At 51.5% G+C, this 12,277-nt stretch overlaps 4 protein-coding genes across 4 annotated transcripts; 3 read left to right on the top strand and 1 right to left on the bottom strand.

The window, feature by feature from the left end:
* Positions 1–1,195: 1,195 nt before the first annotated feature.
* On the top strand, positions 1,196–2,874 carry N7508_005373 (putative pH signal transduction protein PalI; the record flags this gene model as incomplete). The annotated part of the gene is made up of 2 exons (XM_058463439.1): positions 1,196–1,385; positions 1,436–2,874. The coding sequence occupies 2 exons, from the start codon at positions 1,196–1,198 to the stop codon at positions 2,872–2,874; spliced, it is 1,629 nt and encodes a 542-aa protein (XP_058319917.1).
* An 807-nt stretch (positions 2,875–3,681) lies between these two features.
* N7508_005372 (potassium channel family protein) lies at positions 3,682–5,820 on the top strand (the record flags this gene model as incomplete). The annotated part of the gene is made up of 3 exons (XM_058463438.1): positions 3,682–3,849; positions 3,905–4,011; positions 4,071–5,820. 3 exons carry the CDS (start codon positions 3,682–3,684, stop codon positions 5,818–5,820), a joined length of 2,025 nt encoding a protein of 674 aa, XP_058319916.1.
* A 1,547-nt stretch (positions 5,821–7,367) lies between these two features.
* On the top strand, positions 7,368–8,252 carry N7508_005371 (uncharacterized protein; the record flags this gene model as incomplete). Its single annotated transcript, XM_058463437.1, has 1 exon — positions 7,368–8,252. One exon carries the CDS (start codon positions 7,368–7,370, stop codon positions 8,250–8,252), a length of 885 nt encoding a protein of 294 aa, XP_058319915.1.
* A 488-nt stretch (positions 8,253–8,740) lies between these two features.
* N7508_005370 (uncharacterized protein) lies at positions 8,741–11,432 on the bottom strand (the record flags this gene model as incomplete). The annotated part of the gene is made up of 2 exons (XM_058463436.1): positions 8,741–11,139; positions 11,417–11,432. 2 exons carry the CDS (start codon positions 11,430–11,432, stop codon positions 8,741–8,743), a joined length of 2,415 nt encoding a protein of 804 aa, XP_058319914.1.
* Between the last annotated feature and the right edge of the window lie 845 nt (positions 11,433–12,277).

Genomic DNA, 12,277 nt, shown 5'->3' with positions numbered 1-12,277 from the left:
TTGTGTTTCCCCGTTCGAAGCTATGCTCAGTCTGTTATAGTGGTGTGACCGGAGTATAAGTGGTCAATGCCACCTGAGCAGGCCCCGAATGGAGAAGTGACGTGGTCCCGTATGCTCACGAAATAAGCTTAATTTGCATAATCGAATGACTTCACATTTCCAACGTTGATGTCTATCCAGGCGACAACCCTAAAGCACACGACGATCTCTATCTCGACTGATAATGATGAATCTGATCTCAGTGGATCTGTTTCAGCTTGTTCGAATGGACCTCAACGGGTCTCGAGTCCAGACTGCAGGTCCAAGCGTTTTGGAGGGGGATATGCGAGCTAACTTAGATTGCTGTGCGTGTGGGCATATCAATATGGCAAATTGCAAAGTTGCAAGGGCTGTGGTGGATCTAGATAAATCCTGGTAGATCAAATTGAGAATAGCGGATCTCGTTTCACCAGCAAGATTCGGGTACCTGAAACCAAGTTGCTCTCCGTCTCGCAACAATTTCGCCATCTTGACGGAATAAGCTTCCAAATTCGCTGGTACTGGTGGCGACGTGACCCGCGGGACAACGGTGAACGGAACCGACACGAAAAGTCTTCGCAATGAGATTTGCCGGATTCTTCGGTTCAAGCCAATCTCAAGGCTCAATGAAGCTTGGGGAATACTCCGCCGCACGCCCGGGCTTGGCGACACGGGGTTGTCCTGCCCCGAAGCGACGCCTCAGCCGCATCGAGCGAATAGGAATCCGCATCGGCTGGTAGAGAACACCCCAGTTTTTGGAAACGGGATCTGTGCTGCGTTTAGCCTCAGCCACAGCTCAAAGCATGGAAATCAAGGATAAGGATATCGAGAGAAGATGAACAAGGAGAGTGTAGTTTGTAGAGATAGAGAAAGAGGGGATCATCTGACCCGCAGCCTGAGGCGCCCGTCCTCATCCACGGCTTCGCCCTCATGTATCAACCCTTGTCATTCTTGGTCATTCCTTTATTCCCTTGGCTGTTTCCCCTCATTCGCTCCTTTCTCTTCTTAGAAGCTTCTTCCTCTTCTCTTTGCTGCGCCAATGCTGGGTTAGAGTCTATTTCATGTCCCCCGCGTTGGCTATTCTGGAAATTACCGCTCGTTTGACTATTCCCTTGGCTTGAAGAAGCTCAAGGTTCTTTGAGGGCGTACTTTCAGGGCGCTGTCGCCTCCCCTCGCCATGTTGCTCAAGCCCGCGACACCCCTCACTATCCTACTGCTGATCGCATTTGCGCTCCTACTGCTGTCATGCCTGTCAACCCCCATTATTAAGGGAATTCCTTTGGCAACTTTTAAGGACGTCGATTACGGCGTCTTTGGATATTGTAAAGGCAATGCTTGCACCAATATTCATGTGGGATACACCAGCAGTTCGTCGCGCTCTTTCGTTTCTGCCTGGCGGTGGCTAACTTGCATGCAGATGATATTAACAGCACCGGTGATGACTTCAATCTCCCCTCCAGTACCCGCAAATCGCTCTCCTCGATCCTCATCATTCATCCAGTCGCCGCATTCCTGACCCTCATTTGTCTCTGTCTGGCGGCCGCGGCTCACTTCCATAAGCCCTCCCACTCGCCGCGCTTCCTGTTGGCGCTCCTTATCCTGCTCTTGCCAACACTGCTCGTGACTCTCTTGGCATTCCTGGTGGATATTTTGCTCTTCGTACCGCATCTAGGATGGGGTGGCTGGATCGTCCTAGCGGCGACCATCATTCTGGTCTCTTGTGGGGTGGTCACCTGTGCCATGCGCCGGACCCTTGTGAGCCGCAAAGCAAGGAAGCGCCGTATCGCGGAGAATGCTGAGATGAGCGGAGAGAACTATTACAACCGACAGAATGCGACTGCGCCTCCGGTGCCTGCTCCCCCCGCTTCCGAGACCAAAGAAGCCCTTGTGACTGGGTCTCCGTCCTTCGAGGCTGGTCCGACCTTTGCGACTTTCAACACGGAGCGCCGTGACAGCGATGACGACCGCACTCCGCTCAACACCCAGACCCCCATGAACGACATGCCCTCACCTCCAGACCGTCGCGGAACCCCCTACGGCGCGCAAGATGAGCTGGGCAACATGCCATCCCAGGGTCCCTACGGTGGCGGCCCAATGGCGCGCAATCCGTCCGACCCCCGGATTCGTCCTCAATACTCCAATGGCAGCATGGGCTCTCAACGGGGAGGTGCGCCGCCTGGCTTTAATGGACGCGGACGTGGTGGATATCCCCCCAGGGGCGGTTATGGACGCGGGGGACCCTACATGGGACCCCGTGGACCTTCCCCTGGCCAACGAGGTGGCTACATGGGACCTTCTCCTCCCCGCGGAGGTCGCGGAGGCATGATGCCGCCTCGGGGCCCACCCGCTGGCTATGCCGGCGCCCCTACTAGCTTTGATGCACATGGCCGGTCTGTGTCACCTCCCCAGAACGATCCGTACGGCTATGGACCTTCACCGGGTCTGATGCGCCAGCCATCTCCAGGTCCAATCGGTATGGCCGTGTCACCGGAGACGGTTGGTCAAGCCATTGAGATGCAACCTCAATCCCGGCGTTACGATGTGCCTGAGGCTGGCCAACGCATCAGTGGTGGTCCTCATGCGCTGTCGGTTGAAGGCCAACATGCTCCTCTCGAAAGTCCGACGAGCATGTACAGTCGACCTGAGTCCTACATCCCTCCGCGTTCGGGTTGGAATGCCAATGATCGTCAGACCCTGTCCTCGCGACCAAATGGATCGCCTCAGCCAGCTGGTCACATTGGTACAAACTACTACGAAGACGTGGATCCGCGTTTCGCTCGTCGACCATCGCCTCAGAACGATGCCCCGGTTCCTTCATCTTTAATGCCCGGAGGTCCTCACTGTAAATACCCATAGGTGCAACGCTTCAGGATTATGCTAATTATTATCCAGTTTAACGAATTTCTTGGTTCTGTGGTGTCACATCACATATGGCACGATTGACCGGCTCTTTCGACGCTTTGCGATACCCTTTTTTTTTCCTTTCTCATTTTCACTTCTTTGGCTAAATTTGATCACGATTTATTTCCCCAGTACTCTACCACGGCAATATGGTTTGGCTGGGGACGGAGTTACGGACTCTGTTTTTTTTTTTTTCTCTTCCCTGATGAATGATCTCTCTGGGCATATTTTTCGGCGTTTCAGTTTGTCCCATCTGCAACGTCAGATATCTGGTATGGACAACATTTGAATGCTGAGCCGTGCTCAGGCTGTTCAATGTATAGCAGTAGTTGGGTGCGATGTACAGGCACGAGCTTGAGGATTCTGAACTTTTTTCCGGGCCGAAGCACTTGATGCTGCTTTTGGCTGGAGCTTTCTTTTCTACCTTACTTTCTTGTTTACCTTTCTCTTCCACTGGATGGTTTGAATTGTACACATACTTTTTTTTTCTTCGAGGGTAATTTCGTACACGTGACATGACGTAGACATACGATGTTCCAGCCGCCGATCATGACGGCGCTGTCACTTCAAAAGCTTGGTTGGATATTGTGCCACTGACATCGTTGGATTATATGGAGCCCTGTTCCTGGTCCTGTTACAGTGAATATGTTTTGTCACCGCTCTCCACCTTCGGGGCATTTGATCCTTGCTCCATACTGCTGCATGCTCGTGACAGATTGACCAGGGCTTGAATGAGACTCATTCAGATCGCAGAAGTCGACGATGAATGACCCTGGGCTTGATGACGCTATTGCTGATGAGGCAGTGGCTCTCGATAACACCTCTAGCAATCACAAGGACAAGGCGAATCAAGATGCATTAACTCAAGATGCGAAGTACCCTCAAGCTGCTCGGTGGTGGTTTGCAAGTACAGTATATCCCCTGACAGCTGTACGCTACCCCTTACCAAGCTTCACAAGCTACAAAATTCTAATAAGCTCAACAGGGAACATTCGGTCCAATGGCCAGCGCATTCAATATATGCTCCCTATCCCAACCTTGGCGAATGGACTTAACGAGCACGGGCGGACTAGACGTCCCCGATCCAAAATGGTACACAAAACAAAGGACCCAACCACCTCAAATATCCCATATTGACCTCGAACAAATAGGGCCATCGCCATAAACGCAGTATCCCTATTCTTTGCCCTAACAGCAAATCTAGCCTTATCCCTCAACATGGCCAGACGAATCCGCTTCGAAATTGCCCAGCCCATAATTATAATCGGCTGGTATATCTCATCAGCACTCCTGATATCAATCCTCATCCCCTTTGGCGTCCTCATGTACAAACCAGAGAACGACGGCCGTGTCTACTCCCAGTCTTACTTCTACGGTGCATTCGCGGCGGGAATATACTTCATTATCTCGTCGTTGATGCTAGTCACCGGCTATGGTGCCTGGAAGGGCCACTACAGTCGTGAATACAAGTTGACGACTAGCCAGCGGACGCTCATGCTGCAGACGATTATCTTTTGCATTTACCTGCTTGGTGGGTCCGCTGTCTATGCTCGTATTGAGGGCTGGAGGTTTCTCGATGCGGTTTATTTCGCGGATTTCACGCTGCTGACGATCGGAATTGGGAATTTCGCGCCTGCGACCCATCTTGGGCGTGGGCTTTTGTTTCCTTATGCCATTGGTGGCATTGTCATTCTTGGTTTGATCATTTCTTCCATCCGGACTCTTATGTTGGAGAAGGGGAGGCAGAAGGTTGGGGATATGCTCACGGCTCGCACGCACAAATTTCTCATTAAGCAGGCTTTCTCGGAAGGGTCTCGGTTGCATGGCGTTGTACCTGCGCTGGGGAAAGAGAGTGCCGAGGCTGACGGTCGGAGTGAGCGTGAGCAACGGAAGAGGGAGTTCATTGCTATGAATCAAGTGCGCGACTTGGCGAATGTTCAGCACAAGTGGCTCTCGCTTTTAATTTCGCTGACGCTTTGGATGGCTATGTGGTTTATTGGTGCTGTCGTCTTCTGGCGCTCTGAGTCTGTGCGGGACTGGACGTATTTCGAGGCGTTGTACTTTGCGTACACGACTCTTCTTACGATTGGCTATGGTGATATATATCCGATCAGCAGTTTGGGAAAAGCGTTTTTCGTTTTTTGGTCTTTGCTTGCTGTTCCGACAATCACAATTCTCATTTCGAATATTGGGGATACGCTTATTCGCTTTATTCGGGATATGACATTGTTCATTGGTGAGATCACGATCTTGCCTGGCGATCAGTCTTTCGTCGATAAGATCAAGGATCTGTTCCACATGTCTTGGATTGGATGGTGGCTTGAAGATAAAACCGGCGAGAAGACGGGATCCTCCAAGGAAAAGGCCAGCACAACTACTGGAAAAGGAAGCGACTCAGCTGCGCCCCACAATGGCATCAGTCAACTGGAAGCAGAAGAGCTAGACAAGGGACAGCAGGCTCATCAGGGCGGCGATATCATCGCTGAGAATGTTCATCATTATCACTACATTCTCTTCAAAGAAGTCCGCAAGATGATCGAGTATGCTTCCAATCATCCGTCTCGACAGTTCGACTACTTAGAATGGGAGTACTATCTCGGTCTGATCGACGGCAAGAACAAGCCAGATGCCACCACTGGCAATGCCTCTGGTGAAGAACGCAACAAGAGACAAGGAGGGGGGGGCAACGACTGGAGGTGGATCGACAAGGAGAGTCCACTCTTAGGGCACAAGACCGAGGTTGAGTGGCTACTTGGGGCATTGACAGAGGCTCTAGATCGTGAGCTGAGGAAAGCTAGCCATTTTCAAGCATCAGAAAGCGAGAATCATACCAAGGAAAGCAGAAATTCTGAAGCAGAGACCGATGGTGGAGCCAAGGACGTGGAAGTGGCCGCATACTGATCCCTTCACGCGATATCAACATAAATAAGTCAAATAACCCCTGCAGTGGCGGCACTGGTCTATGGATTCATAACTAGGAGCAGTTAAATCTGAGCTTAGCCACTGCCACTGGTTAGAGCTGCCGATCGAACTATTATAGATTGGGAAACCAACCTGTACAGAAAGAAAAAAAATCATTGGAACCTCCTGGAATGGACGGTTCCCTCCCAACTTCTTTTAATATCTTTCTCTTTTTCAACTATTGCTCCTCTATACCTACTGACCCCATCTTGAATTGCTTCTGCATGAAACGATATTTGTTGCGGATGAAGTTGTGGTAGGAGCTCAAGTACACACTGCGCCGATGTAAACAACCCAACCACAGCAGATAAATCGTACAATCTGATTGGCCAGCTGCGGTGAGGCTGTAACTTCGCAGGAATAATAAATGGCGGGATATAATCAAGTGATGCTATATCCCTGCCATTTTGATAGGTTATCAGACGATGTCGTTGGGGGCCATAGGATAGGCGGCGCAGGAGATAAATGTCTCTCTACCAATGGGTCTTTGCCACACCACCTATGCATGTGTACCAGACCTGTGATGCCTAGATGGATACCTATATACCTACGCAACCCCTCTTTTCTACTACTTATAAGTCATTTGAAAATGGTCCTGAGGTACACAATCGCTGACCTTTGACGGTTGTCTGTCAATCTTACTCTCATCATGGCCCAACAAACTACCCCAACCAAAGCTCCAGCGGCGCAGAAACACCGGTGCTCTGAGTGTAACAAGAAGCCATTCAAATCAAAAGATGCTCTTAGGGATCATCAAAACGCTCGACATTCTCATTCTTGCGATGGTTGCGAGAAGAAGTTTCAAACTGTGGAGAGCTTGAGTCAACATGAGTGTATAATGTACGAGAATCATAAAACGGGGAAAGCAAAGGTAATACACTTACCAGCAGTGCACAGGATACACAGTACATCAGCTGACAATATCGTAGACTCCTCAGTCCACATTCCAAAAACCGCCGCCTGTACCAGAAATGCTGTCTTGCACCAAATGCAGTAAAAAGTTCATGAGCACAGAGAGCTTGGCTCAGCATATGAGCGATAAAGATCATACAGGGCAGAAGCCAAAGGTAACAGAATCTAGGAACAATGTAAAGTATATCAGCTAACGATATTGCGGACTCTTCAGTCGACAGCCTCCAAACCACCACCTGCACCGGCCATGGTCCCTTGTACCAAATGTACAAAGACATTCAAGAGTGCAGACAGCCTGGCTGATCACATGAAGAACAAACATCACACAGAACAGAAAGGGAAGACGAATCAACAGCCTTCTATCGTAGCGGCCAAAGACATCATACAAACGGCACCACCTAAACCACCACGCCCACAATTCCAAACACCGGAATCCTATCAAGCGAAGCCGACACCAACTATATCAGGAAGTAGCACAGAGAAAGGCAAGACGCTCATTACACACCCTAGCCCACAACTAACTCCAACAAACAGCGCTCCCAATCAACCAATATCCCATCAACGAACAATCAACAATGCTCGACCCCCTCGAACAACCCCTCCTCTATAGATACCTCCTATCAAGATGCCACCCTATCCCCCGCCTAAGAGAACAAGGATACAACATGACCATCCCCAACAAAAACGACGTGAAGAAAAACACCAGCAGATGTATCTGCACCGGCAGGCCACACACACAACACGAATACGACTTCGCCTACCCAGACCCGGACGCACTACAGACTCAATCCAAGATCCGGAAAGCATTAGTGCTAACCGCGAAGACAACAACGATACTCGATACTGAGGTTATTGAGTCCATGACGATTCTTGATTTCCTGACTGGCGAGATGCTCTATGATGGGACGTTTGAGCACGAAGCGCTCCACAGTGAGGGGTTGAACATGGTAGATGATGGGGTTCTATGGGCACGGGATATATTGCTTCCATATGTTGATCGGTATACCGTCTTGGTTGGGCATTGTCTAGTCAAGAGTTTTAATATCTTGAAGATGGAGACGGAGATGGGTACCAGCCGGATTGTGGATACGGCAATTATCACCAGTGAAGCGGTATCAGGGTCTGATTGTACGAAGCAGTCTTCTAAATGGTTCTTTGCATTGGATGAGTTGGCTGGGGAGATGCTTGGTTGGGCTGATTGGGGAGAGGATGGGGAGGACATGGGCAAGTTTGAGGGTTGTTTTTGGGAGGCGCTCGTTACTAGGGAGGTTCTGCTTTGGTGTCTTACTGGACCGGATTGTTTGAGGGATTGGGCTGAGATGGTTCGGGCAAGAGCCGAGATCTTTCAGGGTAACTGTGATGATGAACCTTTGAGTTTGAGTGAGAGTGAGAGTGAGAGTGAGAGCGAGAGTGAGTTTGGCGATTTTGAGTGGTTTGATAAAGAGGAGTTGGTGGATTGATTCGAAATGTGTTAAGATTGTGGTGTTGAGCTTTGGTTATTCTGCCATCGTCGCTTCTTTCCTTACTTATGCTGAGATATCATAGATCTGGCGTCTCGAATTAGACATTCATTGCTCCTCTCTATTATCTCATCTGAGTTAACTTATATGTGTGCACAGAGATATAAGAATTCAGGTCGACAATTAAGTATTATCACCATTTCAACGAGAAGAGATCGCACCGAAGACAAAAGAAATAGGAAATAGGACAACCAGGGGAGCGGGGGAATGACACGCCAAATTTACAATCACACAAGGAAATACACAGAGACAAAAACAAACTGATGGCAAGTAGCCGACGCAAAGAGAACATCTCAAATAGCAGGGGAAAGCAGCAGTCTCCTCATCTCACCACATAAATCGAGATAACCACCACAATCCAATGCCCAAATCAAATTTTATGCACACCACATCGTCATCAAAATACAATCCACTGACCAAAACATCCACTAAAGAATACTCCGACTGGCTTGACTGCGAGACCGCTGACTAGCACGGCTGGGACTAGTCCGACTCGGCTCATCCTCTTCAAGAACATCACTAAGACGAGTCGGGTGTCGATGACGGGGAGTCATAGACTCCCACCCCGTCCCAGGACCCCACCCGGCACCACTATAATCAGCAGCCGAGACAGGTGGATAGGGAGCCTGCAAAGGCGCAGAGGATGCAGCAGAGGTGTAAGAACCGTCGGGCATGTAGTGACGGTCATCGTCGGCGGCGTTATCGTATTCTTCGCTTCCCTCTGAGAGAGGCGGTGGATAGGAGAGGCTGTGGCCCTGCGGATCGTGCGCGTACTGCGCGTACTCTTCGTCGCCGGCGTCGCTGCTTCCTACGTAGGAGCGGTCGTCTGGTTCGGATGTTGGTGGCTGTGCGGCGTACGGCACTGAGGTGTTTTGGTGCTCGTAGAGTTGGCCTGGGTATGGGGCCTTCGAGGTCGCTGGGGGGTCTGTCTTTTTCGGTTCGATGAAGGGGTCTGAGCTAGTTGGGGACATGGGCGTGCCGTCTGAGTAGTATTGGTTGCTTGTACTGGGCCCGGTGGGTTTCCCGTAGGCGTCTGTGCCCATGCTTGTTGCTGTGGGTCCGCCTGGATAGGGACCTTCGCGGGTTTGGGGTCGGTTGGTTGTGTTTTGTCGGCTTGGGACGCCGGAGATCATCGGTACTACTTGCACGCCGCCGACTAAGGTTGGTTCGCCGTTGCGGAGGGAGTTGGTTCGGTCTCGCTCTTCTTGTTCACGGCGGCCGAGTTCTTCCCAGGCACGGCGGGCTTCTTCTTTGGAGATTTGGAGTTCGCGCCGCATTTCTTTGAGGAGCTCTTCTGCGCGGACTTTGTCCTTGTCAGCCGTTTGGGCGGCGGCGAAGGCATCGGCTCGGCCTTGTCGTTCGGCTTTGAGTTGGCGGTCCAGGTCTGCTTGTACTTCCTTGGCTCGTTCCTGCTCGGCACGCGTGTCGAAGAACCAACGCTGGAACTTGCGTTCTGAGGAGGCTCGTAGACGTTGCAATTCGACTACTGCGTGGAACAGATTGGCGCCAGCGGCAGACAAGTCGGTTATCTGTCGAGCTAGTTGTTGACTGAGTGGATCACGTTCTAGGTCCTCGTTGTGCTGTTCAAGCTTGCGCATCCAGTAACTGGTGAGACCCTCCCAGTGCGAGGAAAGAGTCTCCCATCGCTCGAATGCATGTGGGAAACCAACACGACGCGGCTGTTGAAGAGATTGCGCAGTAGCAGATGACGCTGCAGCTGCGGCGGGTTGGGCAGGCTTGGAAAATCCACTCGCCCCAGTCTGAGCTCCAGCTGCTGCTGCACTTTGCGACCGTCCATGCTGGGGTACATTTTCACCCCGGGGTTGTTGACTGGACGCTTGTACTGGCCGAGACTGACCGGCAACTGGCCCTGCACTGGTTGTGGGAGGTGCGGGCTGGTAACCAGCCGGAGGTCCAGAGACAGGAACAGTATCAGACTGCGGTTCAGCAGCCCTAGATGCGCGCGGGATCCGAGTTCGAGACTGAGAGACATTATCACCAGAAATAGCAGCAGAGTACTGCTGAGCCTGAGCCCGAGCCTGAGCCTCAGCCTGAATTTGAGCCTGCTCATGCTCAAGCTGCTGTCGTTCCAGTTCCTCCTGTTCCCGGTCTCGGGCATCCTGCTCGGCCTTCCGGCGAGCCTCCCGATCCCTTCGCTGTCTCATGATATCTGTCGGCGTCCGCATCCCACTCGGGGGCTGCGATGACCCCGATACTGGGTTCGGATTCTGGGGTACACGGGCTCCACCATTCTGAGGACGGCCGTTGCCCATAGGCCCAGCAGGACCAGCTACACCTACCATGTCTGACATAGACGCATTCACTTCGTCCCAGTCAGTTGAAAGTTGAAGAGGACCGCGGATGGCGTCTTCAAGGGCAAAGAGAATTGCAGACGCAGTGCGTGATGAGACACCGGTTGTGCGCTGCGGCCAATAGGAAGTGTCGAGAAGCTGGTAGGGGTCGTCTACGGTCGACCCGTTGTCGTCAGTATGAGCCTCGGAAAGGGCCGGACGTAGCGCAGCGATTCCACTGGCTGGAGGCTGTTGCACAGAGCTTTGTATTGTATGCGCCGGCTGCGGGCGAGGGTGCGAAGGGACGTCTAAGGAGACAGCTCGACGGTGGAGGTTTTGTCGGGCCTCTGGCTGTCGGCGAACGCGACGTAAGGTGCGCTGGGAGTCGGAGGCGCTAGGGGGTCGGAATTGGGAGTCTGCTGAGGCAGAGGATGGTCGTTGGGCCACTGGCTGGCGTTGCCGCGCAAAGGTCGTAAGTGTAGGGTCGTAAACGTCGTGGACTTCGTCAGACGCTCTTGGGGTGTGGCGAGACACCTCTAAGACGGGTCGGTTGAATTGCGGATTGAAAGGCAATGCGAGGGTTCGTTAGGATAGCTCTCAAAGGGATCGCGATCGGTAATGTCGATCACTCCGAGCTCGTGAAAGGATTACAGCCCCAAAGGCTGTACGTTTCAAATCTCGATCCACGCAATAACGCAATTGAGAGAGAAACCGATACAATCTGAGAGGAGTTTGGGGAAGAGAAAGGGGAGTGGGAGGTGGCTGGTTAATTGGGATGGCTGGGGTCGCCGCAGCTCAAGCTGCAGCGCAAACGTGTCTCGGGGCGCATGAAGCGCCAACACTGACCAGTCTGAGAGGAAAAGCGGGAAAAGAGAGAAAGACAGAAGAGGAAGCAAAGATGGAAGAAGAAAGAGAAGCTTGAATTGGGCGGAATGTGCTTTCGGGAATGTCGAGGTCTTCTGTGCCCTAATGCCAACTTTTTGGGCTCTGTTTCAGCGGTCAGGTCCCAACTCAACAATCTCAATCAATCTCAGACCATGAGTACACGAGTCCGAATGAGGATACAGAGCTGTACCTTAAGACTGTCGACAATTGGCGATGGTGTATTGAGATCCGGTCGCACAGACGATCGGTGGTGATAGATCACTGCAGGGGCATACACACTAAGGGTCATTCAAAGCACCTTATACATTGATGATATGTAAGGAAGAGTGCAGGGGAGAAAGGAGAACAAAAGAACAAAGCCTCGAGTCCACCACAGAAACAGGAGTGAGGCGAGATTATCTCCATAGAGCAGCCATGGTTGGGCTTGAGACTAGCCAGTACTAATTCTGTACTGATGCGCTGGCAATTGTCACTCTTATACTTCGGGCACTCAGATGTCTGTCATGATTTCACCATCCTTTTTCCAGTTCAAAATCCGTCGATTTTAACAGCTAAAGGTGGCATCTGTATACGCAGCAACACACAGCACCCTCGAGAATCCTGGGTCTGACCCCATTGGAACCAGTGGTTCACTTCGCGCCGGCTCGTTGGGCTTTTCATGGAACGAACTGCTCTCCACAGTTCGTAGGGGGTCTATTGGTAATTGCATGTCTGGTTTGAAGTGTAGATAGTTGGGATGTAGAATTTGATATAGGATATAATTCAGTCAATACGTCCAATTGAGTGAAG

Source organism: Penicillium antarcticum (assembly GCF_028974205.1).
Source record: "Penicillium antarcticum strain IBT 31339 chromosome Unknown utg000005l_segment0_segment0, whole genome shotgun sequence".
NCBI classification, from domain to species: domain Eukaryota; kingdom Fungi; phylum Ascomycota; class Eurotiomycetes; order Eurotiales; family Aspergillaceae; genus Penicillium; species Penicillium antarcticum.
This window is presented reverse-complemented; position numbering and strand designations above follow the sequence as displayed.